The 23,979-nt window shown below is 35.5% G+C and overlaps 1 protein-coding gene across 4 annotated transcripts in view; it reads right to left on the minus strand.

The window, feature by feature from the left end:
* The window catches only part of asxl2 (ASXL transcriptional regulator 2), a 291,665-nt gene that overhangs the window by 34,588 nt on the left and 233,098 nt on the right, over positions 1-23,979 (minus strand). For all 4 annotated transcript variants that reach the window (XM_039748788.1, XM_039748791.1, XM_039748790.1 and 1 more), the window contains one exon: positions 6,702-6,828. In XM_039748788.1, coding sequence (XP_039604722.1) covers positions 6,702-6,828 — 127 coding nt within the window. The remainder of the gene's footprint in view (positions 1-6,701; positions 6,829-23,979) is intronic.

Genomic DNA, 23,979 nt, shown 5'->3' on the forward strand with positions numbered 1-23,979 from the left:
AAACTGGGCTTTTAAATCACCCAGCAGGGAAACTACATCTTTCTGTGATGAATACAAGGAGTTATGATGTTTCTAGTCATTGTGTACACGCTATTTCTTACCACATATACCAGTAGTCTAATATTTTTTGCACTGTCATAGTCGCATGGCCATGTAATTTAAATGAAAGTTGTTTGTATAATTTATAAACTATCTAATAAAAAGAAGTAGTGTTCAAATGACAATCATTCATGCAGCTGCATGAATAAAAAATTGCATTGTATGTAAGGTAAAACAATTGAAATGCATAATTAAACTATAGTATCAAAAAATATAGTTAAACTAAATTATACTGTTTCAGAAAAAAAAAGTAAAATTTCCATGTGTGTCTTAATCTTTCAAAAGTGAAATTTCCCACTACTTTACTACAAAAGCATCAACAGTAAACTGTAGACTGGCTTTAAATAGCTACATGTAATGCTGCTATAAAGTATTCATGCTGTAGGATGGCACATGAATTTGAAATATTTATCAACTACATAGTAATGATAAAAACAAAATAAAAGGCATGTTAATTTGCCTTAAGGACTTCTTTACCATATAAACTTCCATTTGGTTTTTACCAGTTAACATTCAAGCTCAAACCAGATGAAGCGATAAGATTAGTGCAGCTGTCAGTTCCTTGGCAACCTTTGCATATTAACACCACACAAAACAAACTGGTTTGAGCTGGGACAAAATAAAGGTCTATCAGAATTATATTTCTTTTGCATCCATTATCCAACCCGCTATATCCTAACTACAGGGTAACGGGGGTCTGCTGGAGCCAATGCCAGCCAACACAGGGCGCAAGGCAGGAAACAAACACTGGGCAGGGCATGTGCACACACACACACACACACACACACACACACAAGCACACACTAGGGACAATTTCTTTTGCATATCATTCAAATCCTCCAATACAAGCCAATAATTGATATCTCAATACATGCACACATTTGAATGCTTTTACAGAAAGAAGATCATATTAATATTATAAATGCTTATTTAATATATACTTGTACATCTTTATACACACACACACACATATTTTACACTACCAAAAAGTCTTGGAAATCTCCACATTTTCTTATATAACACTGAATCACAGTGGATTTTGTTTAGTTATTTTTTTTGTCAGTAATCAACAGAAAAAGGTTCTTTTATGTCACAGTGAGCACAGATTCCTGCAAAGTGATTGAAATTAATTACAAATACAAAACTATATAATAGTAACTACTGCTGTATAATGAATTACTAACATATAGTGAAGCATCTGTGATAGTGGTGTTGAAAGTGGATTTTAAAAACTCATTTTTTTTTAGCAAAGACACAATAAAATTATGCCTTCAAAAATGTAAGTAAGGATTAATTCTTCGCTTGTATGACTATTTGCTTGATTTGGAAACAATTTTGGAAATCCATAAATTCTGGTTCAATAACACTAGAGAATAAACACATATATGCCAAAGACAGCTTGAGTGCAGATGGTCCATAAATACAAACAAACACTAAAGTCATTAGTTTGTTGAACATAACTACAGTATGTCCCTTATTAAAATGCCTTTGGGCCAAGGGCGGGTGTTTTTTGGCAAGAGCTGGGTGACCAGATGACTTACATAGTCCAGCAACACTCAGTCCCAGAAAAGTGCATGGAGAAAAACCTTGTTGTACCAAAAAGCTATTTAGAATATTCCAGCCTCTCACAAGGGATATCATCTATTGGTTCTATGCTTCTAACAGGAGACTTGAACAGTCATGTGGGAAATGGAGGGGTGTCTGGAAGGGTGGGATTAGGAGCAACAGCTTGCCTGATTTGAATCCAAATTTTACATTGATTTCTGAGCTAGATGTGGACCATCTGTAATGAACCCCATGCTCAACCACAAGGCTGTTCCTAAGTGTAACTGAACCAAATGTCAATGATCAGCTTTGTAGTTGGTTCATCAGATCTGAAATTGCATGTTCTGGGACACTCAGGTAAAGAGCGTTGCTGAACTGCCAAAAGGCCTGTAAGACCCAAAAGGGTAATGAGGATGTGGGAGAACTACCAGATGTGTAGAATGAGTTCAGCTTCAATGTTGGGAAAAGATTCTCCTGCACCTCATTGCCTTTATTTTTTTATTCTGCTAAAATATTAATGCACAATTGTCCCAAGTTTAGTATTAGTTACCACAGACATAATTGCTATCATTAGGGGAAGCAGAGGGTCAACAGGAAATATTCTAGAGAAATGTCACAATGGTAAAATTCACTTTAAAATTTCATACCTGATGAGTATGAGTTTGCAAGTTGCTGCAAGTTACAGGCTAGTTAAGGCAATGTTCAGATAGCAGCTAAAGGTGACTTGATTTCAATTTTTGAATGGTATTCAATTTTTTTTTGTTTTGACTATTCAAGTTACTTTTGGAAGTGATCCAAATCTAATATGCATTTGTACAGATATTTATGCTGAATGTCTGTATCTAATTTAGTATCACGTACTAAAGTGATCTAAATCTGACCTGAGAAGTTGTGATTACTGTGTCAAAAATGACAATTGTGGTGTCCTGAAAATGCAGCTTTAAAAAGGCAAATCATTACTTATGCCTGTCAACCTAACAATGCATCCAAAAAAGATAGCAACATTATAATCGTACACAAGTTGCTAAATTAACCATAAACATATACAGTACATGTAATTTAGGACTTTAAAATAAACAGAATAGCCAAAAATAATCAAAACATTTGATTACATCAAAATGTAATAATCATCTTTAAACAAATTCCTATAATTCCTGTTTACTTGGTCCACACCAACAAATGCAGAAGATGCAGTATAACCATCCATTCAATGCACAATGTCAACATTTTTCAAATGCATAGCTGACTATACAGAACTTTTAGTGGGTCAGGAGTGAATCTGAAGAGTTCCATTTATCAAGATTGTAATGAACAATGGAGGATGATGTTCACCATGTCTTAACACAAGTGTTAATGCAAGTTAAAGAGGAAATGCTTTTACTTTGGATTAGATTGTTCTTTAGCAATACATTCAAAGCTTAGAGTTGCAGTCATGTTATTTTATGAAAAATTAAACATTAAAACATTAAGAATTTAACCAGGTCTTGTAGTCATTCCAAAAACACACAAATTTTCCATAAATTAAAAATTTTAAAATATATAAACTTCAAAGTAGTCCACAATGACTTTTGAAAAGTATTCAAAACCTGTGTTACATTGTGCACCTCCACTAAGTCACATATCAAAGACCAGATGTCAAATGTGTGTAAAAACATGAATATGGCAAAAAAAAAAAAAAAATCTGAGCACCTTCAACAATTCGGCTGATCTAACTAAATTAATTATGCATTGACTAGGCCACTGAACCACAAAGTTTGTCAATATCATCTCGGCATTACAATTGTGCTTATGGTTAACAAAAGCAGCGTCATTCACGATAGATGTCCTTATTGCAATGTGAGTGCTCTCAACTGCCCCGACTACTTTAGGAAAACTGAACACTGCAGTAAATTGCCTTTGCATATTAGCATGTCCAAGCAAGCCATATGGAAACTGAATGTAGTGCCTCATTCATTGCTTATGGATTACAGCACAGCAGGCATGATGCTGAAGCTTAGCTAAGACACTCTTGACCAGTCTGCCACTTCCCTTTTGTAGGTTCCATTTGTCAGAAGTCAAGCAATTGGTAAAACCTGGATATGAACAGGTGTAGCCCAATTTCAGGTAGTCTCTCTTTCTAATGTCAGGGCTAATTTAGCACATACAGTAGTTCTAGGAGAATGGCTCGAATGTCTAAATTGGCTCATATTGGCTCACCATGGCAAAAACAATCCTGACAGTCTCAAAAAGGTCATTCCCTTCATATGTGACATTTTGCATAATCTTCAAGCAGTGCCAAACAAGCCATGTTGTGTCAAATCAATAGGCTATAAATAGGCTGTAAGGCTGAATATTTATAGCTTTCTGTACACAGGGAGTAAATCATACCTCTTTTGACACTGCACTTTGATTTCTAATCCTGGGAAGTGGCGATAGGTAGGTAGTATAAACTAATGAAAAATAATAAGGTTCTTCAGTGAAAATATGCAGCATTGGTCATTTGCAAAGAAAAATAAAACAGCCTATACAATAATATTCATCACTTCTGAAATTTGTCATAACGTTTTGGTTATAAGAATTATCATATGTGCAAGTATGTCTGCATACTCCTACTTGATCAGGGGTGTCATCATTTCCCAGTTTCTCCAAAATGTTGCAATTCATAGGTTACACTTACTGTAAATATACGCAAGGATTCCCATCACGTTTCCTTTTATAAATCTCAATTTTTGCATGAAAAGCTGAGCACAAACATTTCAAGCTTCTTTTTATGTATATGCAGGTTTTATAAATCTGACCCCAGGTCCTCAAATGTGTAAAAGTTTTAAAAAATCACTGCTTCAATTCTCTGTTGCTCAATCTTTTGATACCAACAATACCAATTACCAATCTTTGAGCCCAAGCAATAAGTGTTGTTAATGGCAGGCTACTGAGTGCTGCAAAGAATAATTTTGTAACCTAAGATTTTTTTATCCCCCAGTGTTGGCAGACTACAATTTTCCTATACTGTCAAAAAGGACACTTAGAATATTATTGAAAAGTTAATTTATTTCAGTAATTCAATTCAAAAATTGAAACTCATATATTATATAGATTCATTACACACAGAATGATATATTTCAAGCGTTTATTTCTTTTCACGTTGTTGATTATGGCTTGTAGTTAATGAAAACACAAAATTCAGTACCTCAGAAAATTAGAATATTGGGAAAAAGTTCTCAATATTGTAGACTCATGGTGTCACACACAACTCAGTTAATTTCTCTAAAACACCTGCAAAGGTGTCCTGAGCCTTTAAATGTTCTCTCTGTCTGGTTCAGTAGGCCACATAATCATGGGGAAGGACAGCTGAAAGAAGCTGGCTGTTCACAGAATGCTGTATCCAAACATAGTACTTGAAAGTTGAGTGGAAAGAAAAAATGTGGCAGAAAAAGGTGCACAAGCAACAGGGATAACCGCAGCTTTGAGAGGATTGTGAAACACAGCCCATTCAAGAATTTGGGGGAGATTCACAAGGAGTGGACCGTAGCTGGAGTCAGTGCTTCAAGAGACACCACACACAGACGTATTCGGAACATGGACAACTGTCGCATTCTTTTTGTCAAGCCACTCCTGAACCAGAGACAATGTCAGAAGCATCTTACATGGGCTAAGGAGAAGATGGAGTTGACTGTTGCTCAGTGGTCCAAAGTCCTCCTTTCAGATGAAAGTAAATTTTGCATTTCATTTGGAAGTCAATGTCCCAGAGTCTGGAGGAAGAGTGGAGAGGCACAGAATCCAAGTTGCTTAAGGTCCAGTGTGAAGTTTCCACAGTCAGTGATGATTTGAGGAGTGATGTCATCTGCTGGTGTTGGACCACTGTGTTTTATCAAGTCCAAACTCAGCACAGCCATCTACCAGGAACTTTTAGAGCACTTCATGCTTCTCTTTGCTGACAAACTTTATGGAGATGCTGATTTTATTTTCCAGCAGGACTTGGCACCTGCCCACACTGCCTAAAGTACCAGTACCTGGTTTAATGACCATGGTATCACTGTAGTTGATTGGTCAGTAAACTCGCCAGACCTAAACCCCATAGAGAATCTATGGGGTATTGTCAAGAGGAAGATGAGAGACAACCGACTCAACAATGCAGATGAGCTAAAGGCCGCTATCAAAGCATCCTGGGTTTCCATAACATCTCAGCAGTGCCACAGGCTGATCGCCTCCATGCCACGCAGCATTGATGCAGTAATTCATACAACAGGAGACCCAACCAAGTATTTAGTGCGCACATGGACATATTTTTCAGTAGTCCAATATTTCTGCATTAAAAATCATTTTTTATTGGTCTTATGTAATATTCTAATTTTCTGAGATACTGAATTTTGAGTTTTCAGCATAATAAAAAGAATAATGCTTGAAATATATATCACTCTGTGTGTAATGAATGTATATATACAGTATAAATATATATATATATATAATCTTCATTTGAAAACAGCACTGACCAGTTTATCGTTTTCTTGCAAAGTTAAATAATGTAACCTTCTTGCTTAGCGTGTAGAAAAAAATGCAGCTGGTTAAGATAATGCATAAATATTAAGCACTTCTTATAATGACATATACAATCCATCTATATTATAACCCACTTACCTAGTGAAGGTGCCAATGCCCAGAATCAACTCATCACATGGTACACTCAATGCCATTTTAAGTTTATGTTTGTAACACATTAGTGTTCTTTGCCACAAAAATTAAGCATAATGTCACTAATTATTAAATACTACAAACATTAATTATTATTTATTATTCAAGGTCCTTCTAAGTAAACAGTATGTCAAATAGAATACAGAGCAAAACCAACAGTTCCTCGTCTGTTGGCAGGGGGTGAATTGAATCAGTTTAAAAAGCATACTTCTAATCAAAGATGAAAAATACAGCCTTTGCCTGAATTATTGAGTCTGAATACCTCCTTAGCCACTCTGGACTGTTGAAAAAAAAAAATCCTCCAGACATTTCAGATAGCACCACCTCCCTCTTGACAAAGCTCCCTGCCAAGCACCATATCCTTTCTCAGTTTGCTAGAAATCACCTACTAGGTTTAGAAGCAGTCTTGTCTCCCATGTCTTTAACTGCCTTCAAAATGAGCCGGGAGTTCGATGAAGCTGGCATTCCTCCCTGTCTGCGGTTCTTCTGGTTCTTCTGTTGCTGCTGCTTCAAGGCCTACATGTATTGAAGTGCAAAGGAAAGGGGGTGAAATATGTAAATCTTGTAGAACACAGCTTCAAAACAACTATATTTTGCCTTACCATCTTGCAGCACCTGGTGTCTGCCTAACTGATGCATTTAATTAAACAAAAGACAATGTGCTGATTGTCACACCCGCGTTCAAATAATAAAGAAAGCAGTCTGGACAGATAATGAGTTTACATTTTATCACAGATGAAAAATGCTAAGTAGCTTCATGATGTTCTCCAAAGATGCAATATAAGTTACATAACACCAGAAAGTCTAAAATAATCCATAATAGCAAGCCCGAAATTAAAAAAAAAAAAGTAATGTTATAACAGCTAAATAATTCCTTGGGATACATTACCTCATTTTATAGGCTTATATTTTATTGCATTTTTTTTCTAATCACATATTCCTGTTGGGTCATCAATATTTTTATATTTATGTATTCACATATGCTCAATGAAGGTCTTGCAAACAAAGTAGCAGAGAGTTTAAGATGAGAGTATAAAAGCATTTGTTATTCTATGAAACATCTTATGTTACAGTCCCAAGGGTGACCCATTTCATGTCTTTCTGAATTATCAGAGGGGCTTCCCCAGCCTTTAAGTGTTTTGTATCTTACCCACAGATTTTCAACACCATCTGTCAACAGTGGAACATTTTTTGTTATACTCAATTTTGACTACAAAATTTGAAAATAATTGCTCAAAATATTATTCAATTTACTATAACAACTAGGTTTAGTGTTCATTCAAAAATAACTGTAAGAATGATGGCATTCAAACTAAAACTCTGCTAACAAAAATTAACAATGTGAGTATCTGTCACTGCGTATGTCTTGCATCAAAAGAACTTCTCTGACTCAAAGACAGCAAGCGAGTATTCTTATAGACCACATACTCTGGTAAACTCTTACATACAAACAGGTTCATTACATCTCTTTAATAAAGTGACCATATAAACTGGCAACAGAAACAAGCTGTTTTAATTAGGCTACTAATTAAGTAAAGAGGTAGAATGAATCAGAACTGATGGAATATTGACTAATATATGGTGTTTTGTGGAAGAAAGAAAAAATAATGGTTATTTGTTTAAAGTATTGTATCTACCCGTTTAGATGTAGAACATGTTATTTTATAGAAATGACTTACAAAATTGCCACAAACATCTATGACTGTATTTTCCAAAGCACTTTTTTTCCATTTTGTGGGGAGCTAGGCCCTACATGCAAGATCTTTCTTTCTTTATCGCCCTTACTTTAGTATACAATGAAGGCTGTAATTGCTGACAGGCAGTTGATGCATAATAATGTAAGGCAGTGGGCAGTTGTGATGGTCACAGATTGTGGCCAGTAGTTCTGAATTCATTAGTAAAGATTCATAAAACTTTATAAAGATTTGCCAACAATGAGAATACTGACATCTCTGACTGTAATCATTTATAAATGATAAACCATAAACCAAATGAACTCATTTATTGTCACCCTAGACACTAATACACTCCCAAATTCTCAAACATTCATTTTATAAATGGAAGAGACCCTTTTAAGTCACATAAATGCAATTAGTCATAAGCATTCTTCATCATTAGTCATTTGTTTTTGTAACCTTCATTTATATCAAAAGCTGCATTTAATGTTATCATTTGTTAATACTATGCTGCTAGCATTCATGTCAAATCATTACTGTTTTATTGCATATTTAAAATATTATTATATTTTGCTCTCTAATTAGTGTTAGGGTAGTGGGCGGCTACTCCATCTAGCATCTTCAGACAAAACATTTATGAAATTGATAATGATTTATCAGTAGCGATTTCTAGTGTACATGATCATTGATCATAAAAAGGGCACTGACCTGTAGCAAAGATTTTAATTCAGCATAATAAACCTCTGAATGAACAGAAATGCTTTCATCTCTAAAGACATGGAGTAGAGTACTGCAAAACATCAGACACTATGGTATCAGTCTTATGACACAGTGGTAGATACCAAGTTGAATTCCCCTGGGACATACCAAAGATATGCAATCTTTATAGGGAATACAAGATTAAAAGTAAAGCAATCCAAACAATCAATCAATCCAGGATTTAATTTTTCAATTTTTAGTATTCTTTGTTTTGTGCAATCATAAAATATAAACTAGACATTCTAATCATGTGCCATTCAAAGGGTTCCTCTGGCATAATTATAGACAATTAAGTGAACAAACATAAAGGCACAGATTCAGCACTTCTTTCCAAACTGTTCTGAGATGTTACTACATGAACAAGGCAGGTACAAAGAACGGCTAAGTACAGAGACACTTTTAGCCTTTTTGGGGCCCTAAGCACTTTACGTTTACTGGGGTCTCTTTGTAAAGGATGGGGTCCCACTAAATAATGAGGGTTCCCAAACAATCGCTTAACTTTCTTATGCTAGGAAATAGCCACGTCTAAGTGGTTTAACAGTAGTGATGATGTTAGACAGGTGTAATTTATGTAAGTGCGATTGAGTGTGTCTCAACTTAAAGTTAATCGCGTATATCACTTTATCATCATTCTATATCCGCTTTTTTTTTTTAAATAAGAAATTCTGTCCATCCCTGTACCTTTCTCAAATCTGCTTAGTCCAGTTCAGAGTCATACAAGCCACAGTCTATTCTGGCAGCATAATGTTCAAGATGGGATCTCTTGACAGGGTATCGGTCTACTGCAGGGCATGATTCATCACAAAGGCCTACTTCAAAATTACAAATTGACCTAACACATACCTAACATGTAAAAACACAGTACCCAGGGAAAAGTACGCACAGACTTGGGGAGAACATGGAAACCTCATGGAGAGAGTAATTGAGTCAGGATTTGAACTCAGCCTTCTGTGCCTGATATGTAGCTGTATTAATCACTCTGCCGGCCATTATACAGTGCAATTCAGGAAAGTGAAAATATGCGCTAACCAAAAAATAAATTACAACTTTGTGTAATAAAGCCGCACTATTTATGACAAATCAAAAAGCCATAAATAAATGCTGTGACAAAGAATAACACAACTGGTTAAAACATTTATGCATGAAATTAAAAATACTCACTAACTGTATTTTTTAGAAATGTAGCTGTCCAAACTAAAAATATTTTAATGACAAGAAATTACTTAAATGAGTAAGAAATTGGCATTTCAATATTGTGACAATCCTTACAATAATAAAAACCTTTCAGTGTCCAGAGTAATACACCATGCACAGAGTGCAGATATAGGACAGGCTACTACTTCCAATTTAGGACAATGTCCACACACACATTTTGAACCCTTAGTGCCTTTCAATTAATGAAGCTAAGGTCATAGACATACAAACCTTCAAAACAGATATGCTGAGTGGTGACTAAATGTCATGCCATCCCTCCGAGGTAATGTTATTTTACATATTTGTCTAATGTCTAATATATGAGTGGAAATGGGATACTGAAACCCCACAATCTATAAAGTGCACAGACTAGAGGAAATTGGGGGTGTTATTTCAGTGGAACAGTTCACTGGTATTCACTAAAAACATTTAACGAACTGTCCCTAGATGTGTGCTCTTGTTCAAGAATATGGGCGATTAGATGTTGACCAATGTTTCATTCAAAGCTTAACCTGTTTAGAATTTTCAATTTACTGCTGATTCCATACGTTTTTTTAAGAGATTTCAATTTCATCTCATATACCTAAGGCATGAATGTTATGTTGAGTGGAAACTTCAAATTGGCCCCGTAAGAATTAGTGTGTCCTGTGACGAATTTCTATCTCATCCATGGTCTTTCCTGCCTTAAGGTCAGATTTATTTGGAAAAGCTATTGCTTTCTGAAACAGAATATAAACAGTTTCTAAAAACAAATTAATGAATGGACACATGGGAGGTAAACATGCTGTTCTTTCTACATAAATCATATCCACACATAAAACATAAAAACAACAGAAAGGTGAATAAAACAGGACCACATGCACAAAACCTCTGCATCCCCTCTCTACTTCTTGAACTTTTTCTACTTTGTTTGGCTGATGTGATACTTGAGACCTAGCCACTATAAAGTTCTCATTCTAATTATATACTGTATGACATTTTGAACTGCTGCTGGTAGTGATACTCTAAAATTACACTAATGGGTTCGGACTCACCTCAATCTTAGCATCACACTACCGAGGGCCTTTAGGAATCCTTAAGATGTACAACGTTATAGATACAGTGTGTTACAGACATGGACAATGCAGATGTATACACTGAAATCTAATGACTTTTTACTGGCTGCAATTGCCAAGCATATCCATCCTCATCTGTGATGTGTTTCAAGAAAGTATTAACAAAGCGCTACATGTATTCTATATGTGTCCTATAGTGATATAAATATATTTTAAGAATTATGAAAGCAACCTAAAAAAGGCAGTTTCATTTAATTTTTTTCTAAACTACAATCTAACTTCTTAAGGTATGTTCATAAATCATTTGATTGTACTGTTTGTTAAAAGAAGGGATATATTAAGTTCAAATTCAGACTTCTTGTCATGTGTACATAAGCAAGTATGAATTCCATTATATTGTCTAACACAAAATACTGACAGTAATACAGTACAGTAATACAATACAAACAATAGGCAAAACAAAGACAATGAATACAGTATCTTATGTTGAATATAATGTATGTAGCTTTTTTATTTGACCTAATATTACATTGCAAATAATTCTTAATATAAACAACACCCTTTTTACTTAAGTATTTAATCCTTGTGTTAGAGAATCTTTAAGTTTAGGTGGTCCGAAGGTGAATAGGTGCTGTCCCAGGAGGTTTTGCTGCTGGTATGGACTCCACAATGCACCTGTAGAATTTGTTGAGTGCACATTGAGACATCAAGACTTTCATTGGACTTCTGTGGGAAATAAATCCTCTGGTTAGCCTTTTTACTACTGCCGAGATGTGATGTGTCGACTTCTGATTGTCAGCAATTGGGTGATGTTAAGAAGTTTAAAGCTGCTGACCATCACTAAAGCCTTTGCATTATTGCAGATAGCAGTGTGGGCTGTCACCTGTTGAAGTCTATGATGAGTTCTTTGGCTTTGTGGATGTTAAGGCACCACTATATAAGAAGCCAATTTTTTTCTCTATAAGCAGTCTTTTTATTGCTGGTGTCACAAGCAAATTTAATGATGGGGCTGGGGCTGTGTTCGGCCATGCAGTAATAGCTGAACAATAAGTGCAGGGGAGAGCTATCACACTACCCTGTACAGTTCCTGTGTTTAGGATTAATGTGAAGGAAATAATGCACATAAATACATAAAATAAAAACAAACTGTACATGCTAGGATCTCCCAGTTAAGAACATGAAAATCAAGTTGCAAGGGGCTGCAATAAGTCCAGGAGCTTAATAATCAGTTTTGATGGCATAACAGAGTTAAATGCTTAGCGGTAATCTATAAAATAGTTCCCCGACATGGACATTCTGATAATCCAAGTGGGCAAGGATGGCAAAAAATGCAGGGAATATGGTATTCTCAGTACCATATAGTAGACTGGTTGTCATGTTATAGAAACTGGAGGTGTCCAAACTATTCTGTCTAACAAAGAATATAGAAAATTATATATTAAACTATATAATATAGACTATTAAATGTATTATTTATAGACAGCATAGACTCTCAAAGCATTTCATCACAATGGAAGTCAGCACCACTTGTGTAGTCATTGAGACATTCCAGATTTTTTTTCCTTCGGCATGGGGATAATTTTTTTAAGCAGCTGAGGACCTCAGATACTATGTCTGTGAAAACACCAGCTAATTGGTCATTACAGATTTTTAAAAAGTGGACTGAAATTCAAAATTTGGTTAAGGATGAACGATGACTGATTTGTTGTTTCTGGAAGCAATTACATGGAAAACAATTTGTTATTACAATCAAAGCAGGTGTAGAAAGCATTAAGTTGATCTGAGCGGGGAAGTGTTGATGTGATGGATAATGATTTCATTTAAAATGAATAGGAATCTATAACCCATGACAAATTTTAGAAGAATCACAACTGCCTTTATATTTAGTCCCAGCTTATGCACATATTTGCAATTAACAACTTTAACCCATTATGCACTAAGGAGTTTGTGGCATTATTATGCCTAAATTACATACCCAAAAATAAATAGTGATTATTCTGCTCTTGTAATAAAGAAAGTATTTTTATGATTATAAACCATTGCTAACACTAATATCAACTAAATAAAATACACACAAAAAAACTGCACTTTAGGTATTTACTTTCAAAAAACTGAATTTAATAGTACAAAACCATTTAATAATGCACTACCCTGTAATCAGTTTTCTGCTGTGCTCCAACTTATCAGTTATCATTGCTCAAAGTTTAGATGTTATATCCCAATAATGCAGCAATGTTATACTGTTTGGCACACGGTGTGACCCTGTTTGGAAAAATCGTGTGAAACATTTAGTCTCTTTCGCCTAAAAAATCTCTCAAACCAAGTATATCTTATTTTTTAGAATTTGTTTTTGTTGTTGCTTTTATGGTATAAGGTAAATACATACATACATTTTCATAACCAACTGTTTCCAGTGCTGGGCTGTGGGTGCGGGGAGATTGCCTTTCCTAGCAGCCCTGGCCACAAGGCAGAAAACAGTCTAGGACAAGGTCCCTCACACCTAGTCACACACATCACAAACACACCTAAACCAGCGTTTCAAGCCACTAATGAACATTCAACTCCTACAGGCTGTTCTCTGCCAACATATTTTGAATAAATGAAAACCAGAGTATAATTTTGTCAGACTGAAAAATGTTAATACGAGTTAAAACTCCAAAACCAAGGGAGCATTTTTACCTAAATAAAAAATGCAATGCAGAAAACAGAAAGCACAAAACATAATATTGTGTCTATCTTTCCAGTATTATGAATTACAGTTACGCTTACAGTATATATTCCTGGTAATATCACAAACATAAAAAGTTGGTGGTAAACAAAGAGGCATTTACTGTATACTAAGTGAAATATTGGAAGCAGAGGAGAGCCTACAATTCAACAACACCAGACAAAAACAAAAGACAATTAGGCTGCCTTCAGTATTCCTTTAGCAGAAAAAAAGTAGACAACATTAACTTTACTATGTACATATCAAGCCAGGGAACTGTAAATAGCAGGTGGGTTGATCGTCCTTTACAGTAATTTAAATAGCTGACAGAAACCAGGTATCCATACATTTTGTTCAATCATATTTCTGATGCAAATGTTAAGTGTTCAATAGCCAAACAAAGAGCTGTTACAAAATCTCAGATGGTGTGTATACAGTCATGCAGAACATAAAGCACTGTGATAGGAAAGAACAATTATTTCACCTTTCTATGCACAAGCACAAGATTAAAATTAATGTATTGTTTACTTTTTGCCAAGCCTTACAAAAGAGAACTGAAAAGTAGAAGGGAAGACAGAAAAATCATCCAAGACAAAATCACCATCTGTAAATAAGAGATGCAACCCGCAGATGCCAAATTTTTAATAATTACTAAGCTTTGACTGCACCTTGATACAAGTATCTTGTCTATGGAAATTATATTAAGGAAGAGAGAATCCTATGTCTACTTTAAACAGACTCAACTTAACTGTAAGTAAACAAACACAGCTCTCCCTTTGTCAATAAAAGGTAAGCACAAGTGGAACTGGTACCCCATACTCATGGAGCAATATCAATGTAGCAGGGAATACATAGGTATTGACAAGATACAGGATGTGTTGACATGATGCCATGATGCCGTAATTACTCATGCATAAAGAAAGAATTGGTTCATTTCTCCATGGAAAGAGTGGAATGTGCATTGCTCTTCCTGAATCAGAGCTTTGACTATAAGCCAATGTCTCCATTCTAAAAGCCTGACACAGGCCTTTCCCAAACATGTTGACAGTTGTGAACAGTGCACATCCACCATTCACACTATCATAGCTTCTTCAAGTATTATAATCACCAATTTTACCATGTTTTCTTTTTCTGACAATTGCTAAATAGTCCTCCATAACCACTAAACAGTTATTTGCCTATCTGAAACTGATGATTTTAAGTGATTTCTTGGTAAGTCTTTATTATTTCATTATCTTTTAGAGCTGGCAATGACATACTGTGCAAACCTGGGCTATAACCAGACTCCTTCACTTTACTTACATCTTCTACTGTATTTTACACCTTCATTACTACACTGCTCTAAACTCGTCACTCTTTTTTATCTAAGTCCAAACCAATTTCTGCTTCTTCCAATGCAGTTCACTAGTAATCCTATGAAGAGCCTTTTTTGCCTGCAAAATGCGAATGATACACTTGGATTTATTTGCTGTTGGCTTTCATTATCTCCTTTGTGCACTTCAAGTGTTGCCTCGCCAGCTCACAAGGGCCAGTGAGTAGTTGCTGGTTTCATTAACATTTAATTAAAATTCATTTAACATGGTGTAATTGCTTTATGCTCAGTTTTGCTCACTGGTTTATATATTGAAAACTTTCCCACTAGGGAACATAGACTCTCTTTTATCTTTAGCATTTAGCTACACAGCACGTTTGATTTCTGGTGGGACAGCAGATGAGTTGAACGGTGACAGATGAAGTCTCGGGTCAAGGACTAACAGAAAAAATTGTTACTAATGCTGGCTATAGGAAAAAGGGAGTGTCATGACAGCAACAAAAAAAAAGTTTATATTTGTTATGAAGGGATAGCATTTGTTTACATTGTTAGCATATTTATATTTATAGAGGAATAGGATTTAAGAATATTTATGTTAATTTGCTCTGCAGAAAATCCTTTTGAATATTTCTGCTTCATAAAAATGATAAAATTATATTTTTAATAAATTTTGGTATTTAATCATATCTTAAGAAACATGCTCAGTCTAGGTGCTCTTAGGTACTTAGATTTTGTGTATCTTGTGTTAGCAGTAATTAACAAGTTTAAAATAAGGTGATGAATGGATATGCTGTAAGGCAGAAAATTGAAGGACAACCAAAACAGCTCTAACCCGCTGACCTGCAAACTCCACAGGACCTCTGAAGGTGTAATGTGGTATCCTGCACTGAGAGTCTATGGATCAGACTTGTTTTTCCAGAACATCCCACAGAAGCTTGATTGTACTGAGATATTGAGAATTTGGAGGCCAATTCAACACCTTGAAGTGTTTGTCCTGTTCCTGAAACCAGGTTGCATTATCCAGCTGAAAGAGGCCACTGCCATCAGAGAATGCCATTGCCATGAAGGGGTGTTAGCGGGCTACAGCAATCTTTAGGTAAAGTGGTACGTGTCAAAATAATATGCACATGAATTCTAGGACCCAAGGTATCCGAGAAGAACATTGCCCAGAGCATCACACTGCCTCTGCCGGCTTTCCTTTTGCCCTGCTGCCATCTTTTCTCCAGGTAAACAATGCACACACACCCAGCTGTCGGCATGATCTAAAAGACAAAGTGATTCATCAGACCAAACCACTTTCTTCCATTGCTCAACAGTCTAGTTCATTTGTTCCAATGCCCATTGTAGGAGCTTTTAGTGGTGGACATTGGTCAGGTGGACATGTACCCTCTGACTGGTCTGCAACCATGAAGTCCTATATACAGCAAACTGCAATTACTTGTGTGTTCTGACACCTTTCTCTAATGTATCACGCTTTTCAGTAATTTGTGCCATAGTAGCTCTTCTGTGGGATCGGATCAGATGGGCTAGCCTTCGCTCCCCACGTACATTAATTAATAAAGATAGTGAAGAATGGGTGGGAAACATCAGTATCATCACAGACTCTTAAATGCGTTCAGCCAGATCATGGACATTAGCCTGTACTGTGGAATGGCAAGAGTGAGTTGGTTGGTCACTCGGCTTAACTAAGGCATTCTTTTACTTGTCCCTTTCTAATGATCATGGGCCCTAGACTATGCATTTTTTATCTCCTTGGCAGCTGGCTTTATCTTAGTATACTTATAACATCCCTAACATTTTATTTATTGTTTACTCATAGGTGCAATTAGGAAAATACATCTACACATGTGTTTGTTTGTATATTTATATACAGAGGTAAAGGACTGGAAACTTGCACTAGAAAGGGAGATGGATATTGACAAAATGAGAGCAACTCTATATGCTAGTAAGAAGCACTGCTAAGACTTTTCTGAAAAGACAGATGTTTGCTGTTGAGAAAGTGAAATGAGCACACAAATGAGTGTGACAGAGAGAGAGGGAGGGAAACAGAATCCATAGTAAAAAGCTGTTAATACTCCACCACGATGCTGAAGAGTTATCAACCTTGCATATGGTGATGGCTTGAGCGCCTAATCCTCTAAGTACCGAAAATGAGTGGCGTGCTGGAAATATGCATTGTTCTCTAAATATGCTAAAGGATAGGTGACCCAGCAGATTCATAAGAGAAAGAAGTGACAGGATGGCAACACTCTACTATCCAGCCAACACTGAGATCAGTAGAACTGTGTGGCTGCTTTGAAACATGTACTCTAGGTTGGATTGGGGCACCTTGGAGATTCGGTCCTTTGGCACCTGCTAAAGACTTAAGAAGTTTTAACCAGGTGTCTTTTAGCCAAAGAAATTCTGCTCTTTGATTCCAGAATTGAATTTGGGTATTGGCAAGAAGTGATCTGAAGAGGGTTTTGTAGCTATGTCACTCAGGCCAAAGACAGAAAAGAGTTTAGCCTTGAGATACTTTTAAGGTAAATACTCACTAAACATGTATACATTGTAGGTCAATGAATGGACTTTATGTGCTCAGCATTTTTTTTTTTTTGTGGTTTAGTACATTATTTTGTGATTTACTTAATATTTGTTTACAAGTATACTATATTTGTAAAGTAAAAGTAAAACTCAGCATAAGTAATTTGTAACATAACAAACACTTGAATTAACTCTGAGCCTCCATAACTGCTTCAGCGTGCTATAGATTTTACAAAAGTCCAGAACTGTTTTTGGTTTATTCATGGGAAATTCTATCATTCGTTATTTTCATGATGGTGGTGGAAATGCTACCTCAAATTATGCTCCAGAAGCTGATAAGTGCTCAACTGGGTTTGGATCTGGTGACACAGTCAGTCATGTTATATGGTTAATATTATTCTCATAACCTTCCAACCATTCATTAACAACTGATTAACCATCCCTAGGGCATTATCAGTTTAAAGGATTCCACCATCATTCTTTGACATTTTCTTTGCCCTATAAGGCAGTTGGGTTCCAATCCTAATCTTGAGAGACCCCTGTGGCTAGAGGTTCTGTTATTCTGCATTTATGTAGGAACAGTAGTATGAGATTTACACGCTTAAGAATTTTAGGAATATTCATGTTCTTGACATAGACTGAAGTTCTTAAATCTTTTTTGTCTAATGTACCATTTCTGTGGAACTATTTCCTGTTACTATACCTTAATAATGACATTTAACAATGGACAAATAGACAGACAGGCAATTGGCACAGAATGCTGAAATGCTGCAGCTAATTTGGCCTTTGCAACAGTCTACCTCTCCTGTATTTGTCTGCTTGTTGAGAATAGAGTGAAGAATAACCCGGATGACCAGATTACTTTTTTTCACTGCTTAGTAGACCAATGTTTGTGTGTTATTTGCACAATGTGACATTCTAAAGTACGTTTTAAAGAGTAAGAAGATGTTTATGCACCAAACCCAACTATACATAATCCATAACTCTGTAAATTGATAATCTGGTCTTTATGAACATTTCTGTTCCCACTTTACATGCACATTTGCAGACAAACACATCAGAGCCGCCTGTCTGTTTTTCATTGAATTTCAGAGAAATCAGCAGACATCAGATGATGTTTTTCCTTTCAACATGTTCTTAGATTCTACTCCCATGAGACATCAGCAAGTTAAAGAGCCACTCTTCATCAATATATACTTATACATACATACAGTACTTGGAAATGGTTAATGAGAACTGCACAATATAAAAAGAAGCAGAACTGAATAGAAAAGCCAGAAAAAAACACAGTACAAAACACACAAAACAAATCTGCACAGAGAATATTTTACCAATATTCAGTAAAGATTAAATTTTCCAGCCATTCACTTTCCAAACTTGCTAATTCTGCTTTGGGAGTATGGGAAGCCAAATTCTATCCTTTTCCAGCAGTATTAGAGACAAGAGAGAACCAGGCCTGGATAGGACACCAGGTCATCACAGAGCTCAATAATGCATACACCCACTTACACTGGCGATGTAACATTAATTGCATTTCTTTGGTAAAAAATAAATCAGAATTCCTAGAGAAAATCCACAATGTCAAAGAAAGAACAGTGAAAGTACACACAGATAGAGGCCATGCTAACATTAAACCTGAGGCACATAATCTGTGAGGCAACAGTGTTACCAAATGCACTCTAAATATTTTCTACATAATACAAAAAAGCAATAATGTAAAAGGTCAGACTGAATTAGCTGGGAGTACTGATAAAAATTCTTTCTGTGATGAAATGTACACGAATTGCCAGCAGCACTGGTGTCTAAACAGTGAATTCTGTCTACACTACTATTACAGATTTCTGTACAGTACTCAAAGGGGAAAAACATCATCGGTTAAGAAAAAGGTTTTTCACAGGTAAAAGGGAACGATTCAGTATTTTTTTTTTTTTTTACTAAAAATGCAACTGCCAAAGCTGTGTAGTTATTTTTAGCATTCACTGAAATGTTAGCTTGGTTTTGCCTACACTTGTGTAGTTGAGCTCCTTCACCCATGCATTTCTCTATGCGTACATTACTCAGGTCCTCTGGCACTGGTCCTCACGTGGTCTCTCAAACCAAACTATCTATGTGGGGAGAAAGTTTATTCAGTGCCACTGTCCCCACATTTTGAAAGTCATTACCACAATGCATTTGAGACTATTCTTCCCTGTCTTCTTTCAGAACTGATCTAAACATTTTTTTTTTTTAGTGTTTTTCCTTGACTTAACTCCTTGTCTCTCTAGCTGTTCTTTTTTTCTTTTCTACATACTTTGTAGGTTTTTTTTTTGTGCTATGGTCTGCTACGTGTTAATTTTTTTTCTGCTATTATTCTTGATTGTTGATTTTGTGACTTATTGTCTTCTTATTAATGGTACATGTAACATCTTTGGGTTTTAGAAAGTCAATATATAAATAAAACATATTATAATGTGCCTACAAGGTGTCATAAATCAAGAACCTATCCAAGTTTACCGTCTTGCTAAAGCATACACTTCTGTTTACTCAGATGTGCAAACTAATCAATGAGTTAGAAAGTTATTATTAAAAATCCATAAACTGGAATTCTAAACAAAATAAATAATAGCATACTATGTCCTTTTCTGAGCCCGCTAAATCCTGAGCAGGTTTGTGGGGGACTGGAGCCTATGCCAACAAGCACAGAGTGCAAGGTGGGCACAATCCCTGCATGAGGCACCAGTCCATTGCAGGGTGTACACACACTAGGGTCAATTTCACATTGCCAGTTCAGCTGATCAACATGTGTTTGGACTGTGAGAGGAGACCAGAGTATATGGAAGAAACTCACACGGACTCCATGCTGGGAGGACCCAGGACACAAACCTAGTCCCCTTAATGCAAAGCAGCAGTACTACCACTGCACCACCTACAATAAATAATATCAGTTATAATTTAATTTATATCTCTAGTAGACAGTAGTAGAGTGAACAGCCAAAATTAACTGAAATTGTGAATAAAGTACCTTTCAAACAAATAACTTTAATTTTCTAGGTACTGACTGCCACCAGCCATATCTCAGAGATGTAAAATATGCAAAAAGAAATGAAAGCAAATATTCTGTGAAATCTTTCTTTCCACAGATGAGTGTATGCAATCATAAAGTTCATTCAGTATTCAATATACTGTATCACTTTGGTTTGTATATTAAGTAAGCTCTGCACTCATATAACCTGTTTATGAAATATTTTTCCTATACCATGCATATTTTATTTCTTTATTATTATTATATTGCTTACTTTTCCTTTTAATACACATTCTTGCTTTTTTCATTATTATGATGTATCAGCATGTTAGAAAGTATTTCTTGGGATTTGCCAGGAGAATAACTCCTACCGTATTTCCCCAAAAATAAGACATTCTCTGAAAATAAGCCAAAGCATGATTTGCAGGCTGCTCTGTAATATACAGTAAGTCCTAGTCAAGACAGTCAGCTGAAAAGTAAGGCACCTAAGGCTGGGTTTATACTTTACGCGATGCGACTCGTGTGCCCAAAACATCCATTAAATTCCGAGGACACCTTGCTACAATATCTCTGCAAAGGATTAGTTTAATGATTACATCCATCAATCTGGGGTTGCGCCCATTCCAGCCAGAATTGGGCGTGAGACAGAAATCCCTTGACAGGGCATCAGCTTATTGCAAGGTGAACACAAGCACACACATACACGAACGTCATTTCAGAGCCACCAAATCCCAAAACCTTCATGTCTGTGGAAACCCACCAGAAAAACATGCAAACTCCAGGCAGGGAACACAAGGGACATGACTCCCTGTGAAACAGCAGCGCTACTGCTCTGCCACTGTGCCACCCCCGTATATGTAACTATTAACAGTATTCATTATTTAAACAAAGTTAACGATTTATCTATAAAATAAAACATACATACTTTAATGCATTTCATCATGAAAGTGATATCAAGTACCGTATAAATCTAAGAATTCTAAATATACAGAGAGCTGCAATATCAAAAATTTAATGTGTTCTGTTTGGTGATCTATTGCTGCTTGCCACTGCTGTCAGGTCAAGAGAAAGCCCCAGAAGCTCATAGCGATTAACAACTGGGTTGGTTTTAAGATGACGTTTATGACAGTTTGCTTTAATGACAAAGTAAACTGTGAGATTAAAGTGGACATTTTGATGTTAAAGCCAAAATTTCCACTTTAAATCACAAAATAGATCTTTTCACCATGTCCTTATTTTTTTGTTTCTGTGGCTCAAATACACCGCCGTACATTCTGATGCTATTGTGAAGGTGCAAAAAAAAAAATATAAATAAATAAAAAAAAGATGGCAAAGAAGATGGTACGTGAGACTTTTAAAATATATTGTGTCATTACGTTGGGGAATATGCGATGCTTGAATATAAAAGCACCATTTGTATATTGGCGTTTTGCTTCACCACATCGAACCATTCATCACACATCGAAGCACGCACATCGATCCCGAAGGATCCTAAAAGTGGCTGGGGTAGCAAGAAATTCTGTCTGGAATTCAGGATTTGAACGTGGAGAGTTATGACGATATTTCAGAAGAAGATGACTTGACTGTATTTGGATAAATGTATATTGGTGTACATATAAGAATAAATATAAGAAATCCCCTGAAAATAAGCCCTAGTGCATCTTTTGGAGTAAAAATTAATATAAGACCCGGTCTTATTTTCTGAGAAATACGGTAGTAGTAGTAGTACTAGTAGTAGTTGTGGTAGTAGTAAAAGTTGCTGTATTGTCACATGTACTGAGTGAAAATAGACTGGTTTAATTGAGCCAAAATAGTATTATCTTAAAGTTTCAGAAAAGTATTACCCCACCCTAGGATCAAGAATGTCACAACTGCTGAACCTCAGACACACTGGAATACCTGGACAAGACAATGGCCAGCACATGAAGACCAGCTCAGCTGACAGAGAGACAGAGAGAAAGAGAAAGAGAAAGAGAGAGAGTGCAGTCTAATTGTTACAGCAACATTCACCCTGCCAATATTCATTTTGGAGTCCCCAAGGAGAGCCTGGTTTCAGACTGTGCTAAATGATTCTTTAAAACAAGTACAGTACAACCTCCTTGAAACTTTATTTAAATTAACATTATCAATACTGCTTTTTGGCAAAAGCAAGTGGTCTTCAAACTGCACCAAGCACATTTATACCAATGTGGATAACAAGCTAAGTACTTGTACATATAATGCTGTTCGAATATGTATTTCTCAAAAATATGAACCACTAGCAGAATACCCGCGCTTCGCAGCGGAGAAGTAGTGTGTTAAAGAAGTTATGAAAAAGAAAAGCAAACATTTTAAAAATAACGCAAGATGATTGTTAATGTAATTGTTTTGTCATTGATATGAGTGTTGTTGTCATATCTATCTATTTATATATATATATATATATAGCAAAATAGCTGCGATTGGCAGCGGAGAAGTAAAAAGAAAAGGAAACATTTTAATAATAACGTAACATGATTGACAATGTAATTGTTTTGTAATTGTCATGAGTGTTGCTGGTATATATATATATATATATATATATATATATATACACACATCTATACACATATATATATACAGTTATATATATACATATACACACATACATATATATACATATACATATATATACACATACTGTATATATACACACACACATATATACATACTGTATATACAACATATACATATCTACATATATACTGTATATACACATATATATACAAATCTACATATATATATCGACATATATATATTAGGGGGGGACTCGATTAAAAAATTAATCCAATTAATTAGAGGCTGTGTAAGAATTAATCTTGATTAATCGTATGTAATCGCACACGTAAATTTGCCCCAAATCGCAAATGTTTTTTTTTTTATTTAAAACGGTTTTAGTGGGCTTACAGAATCAAATAATAGACATGGACATGAATATTGTAAACTGAAGCTGTTTTAATTTCTGAAAAAAAAGCTTTTAAACTGCATTTGAATTCAAAACAGAAACAAAAATATCATCCCTGGTTAAAATTGGGCAGACTTAAAAATAAAGTGGTAGTTTAAGTACTTTAAGTACATTTTCAGAATAGTATTGTCTTTAAATAATAATAACCAAAATTTCACCATAAAGTGCAGTTTTTCTTCTTAAAAAATAAGTCAGAAACATAAAAGGTAATTTGACCAGCTTACTCTTTAAACTCTGAGTAACATTAGCCAAAATTATTTTGTACATTAGGCTAAAACAGTGTGATCATTGAACATTTTGTAATTAGATGTATTTAGAATTACTAACGGTCACGGAAGTCCAATGATCCCCAGTAAGAGCCACAAAGTCCGCTTTCTGTAATGCATCTAATTTTGCTTGCTTTTCAGTGCGCACAAAACCATGCTTTTATCAAGGCTTCGCTCGTAGTCGAAATGAT

The sequence above is a fragment of the Polypterus senegalus genome, chromosome 3 (assembly GCF_016835505.1).
Source record: "Polypterus senegalus isolate Bchr_013 chromosome 3, ASM1683550v1, whole genome shotgun sequence".
NCBI classification, from domain to species: Eukaryota; Metazoa; Chordata; class Cladistia; order Polypteriformes; family Polypteridae; genus Polypterus; species Polypterus senegalus.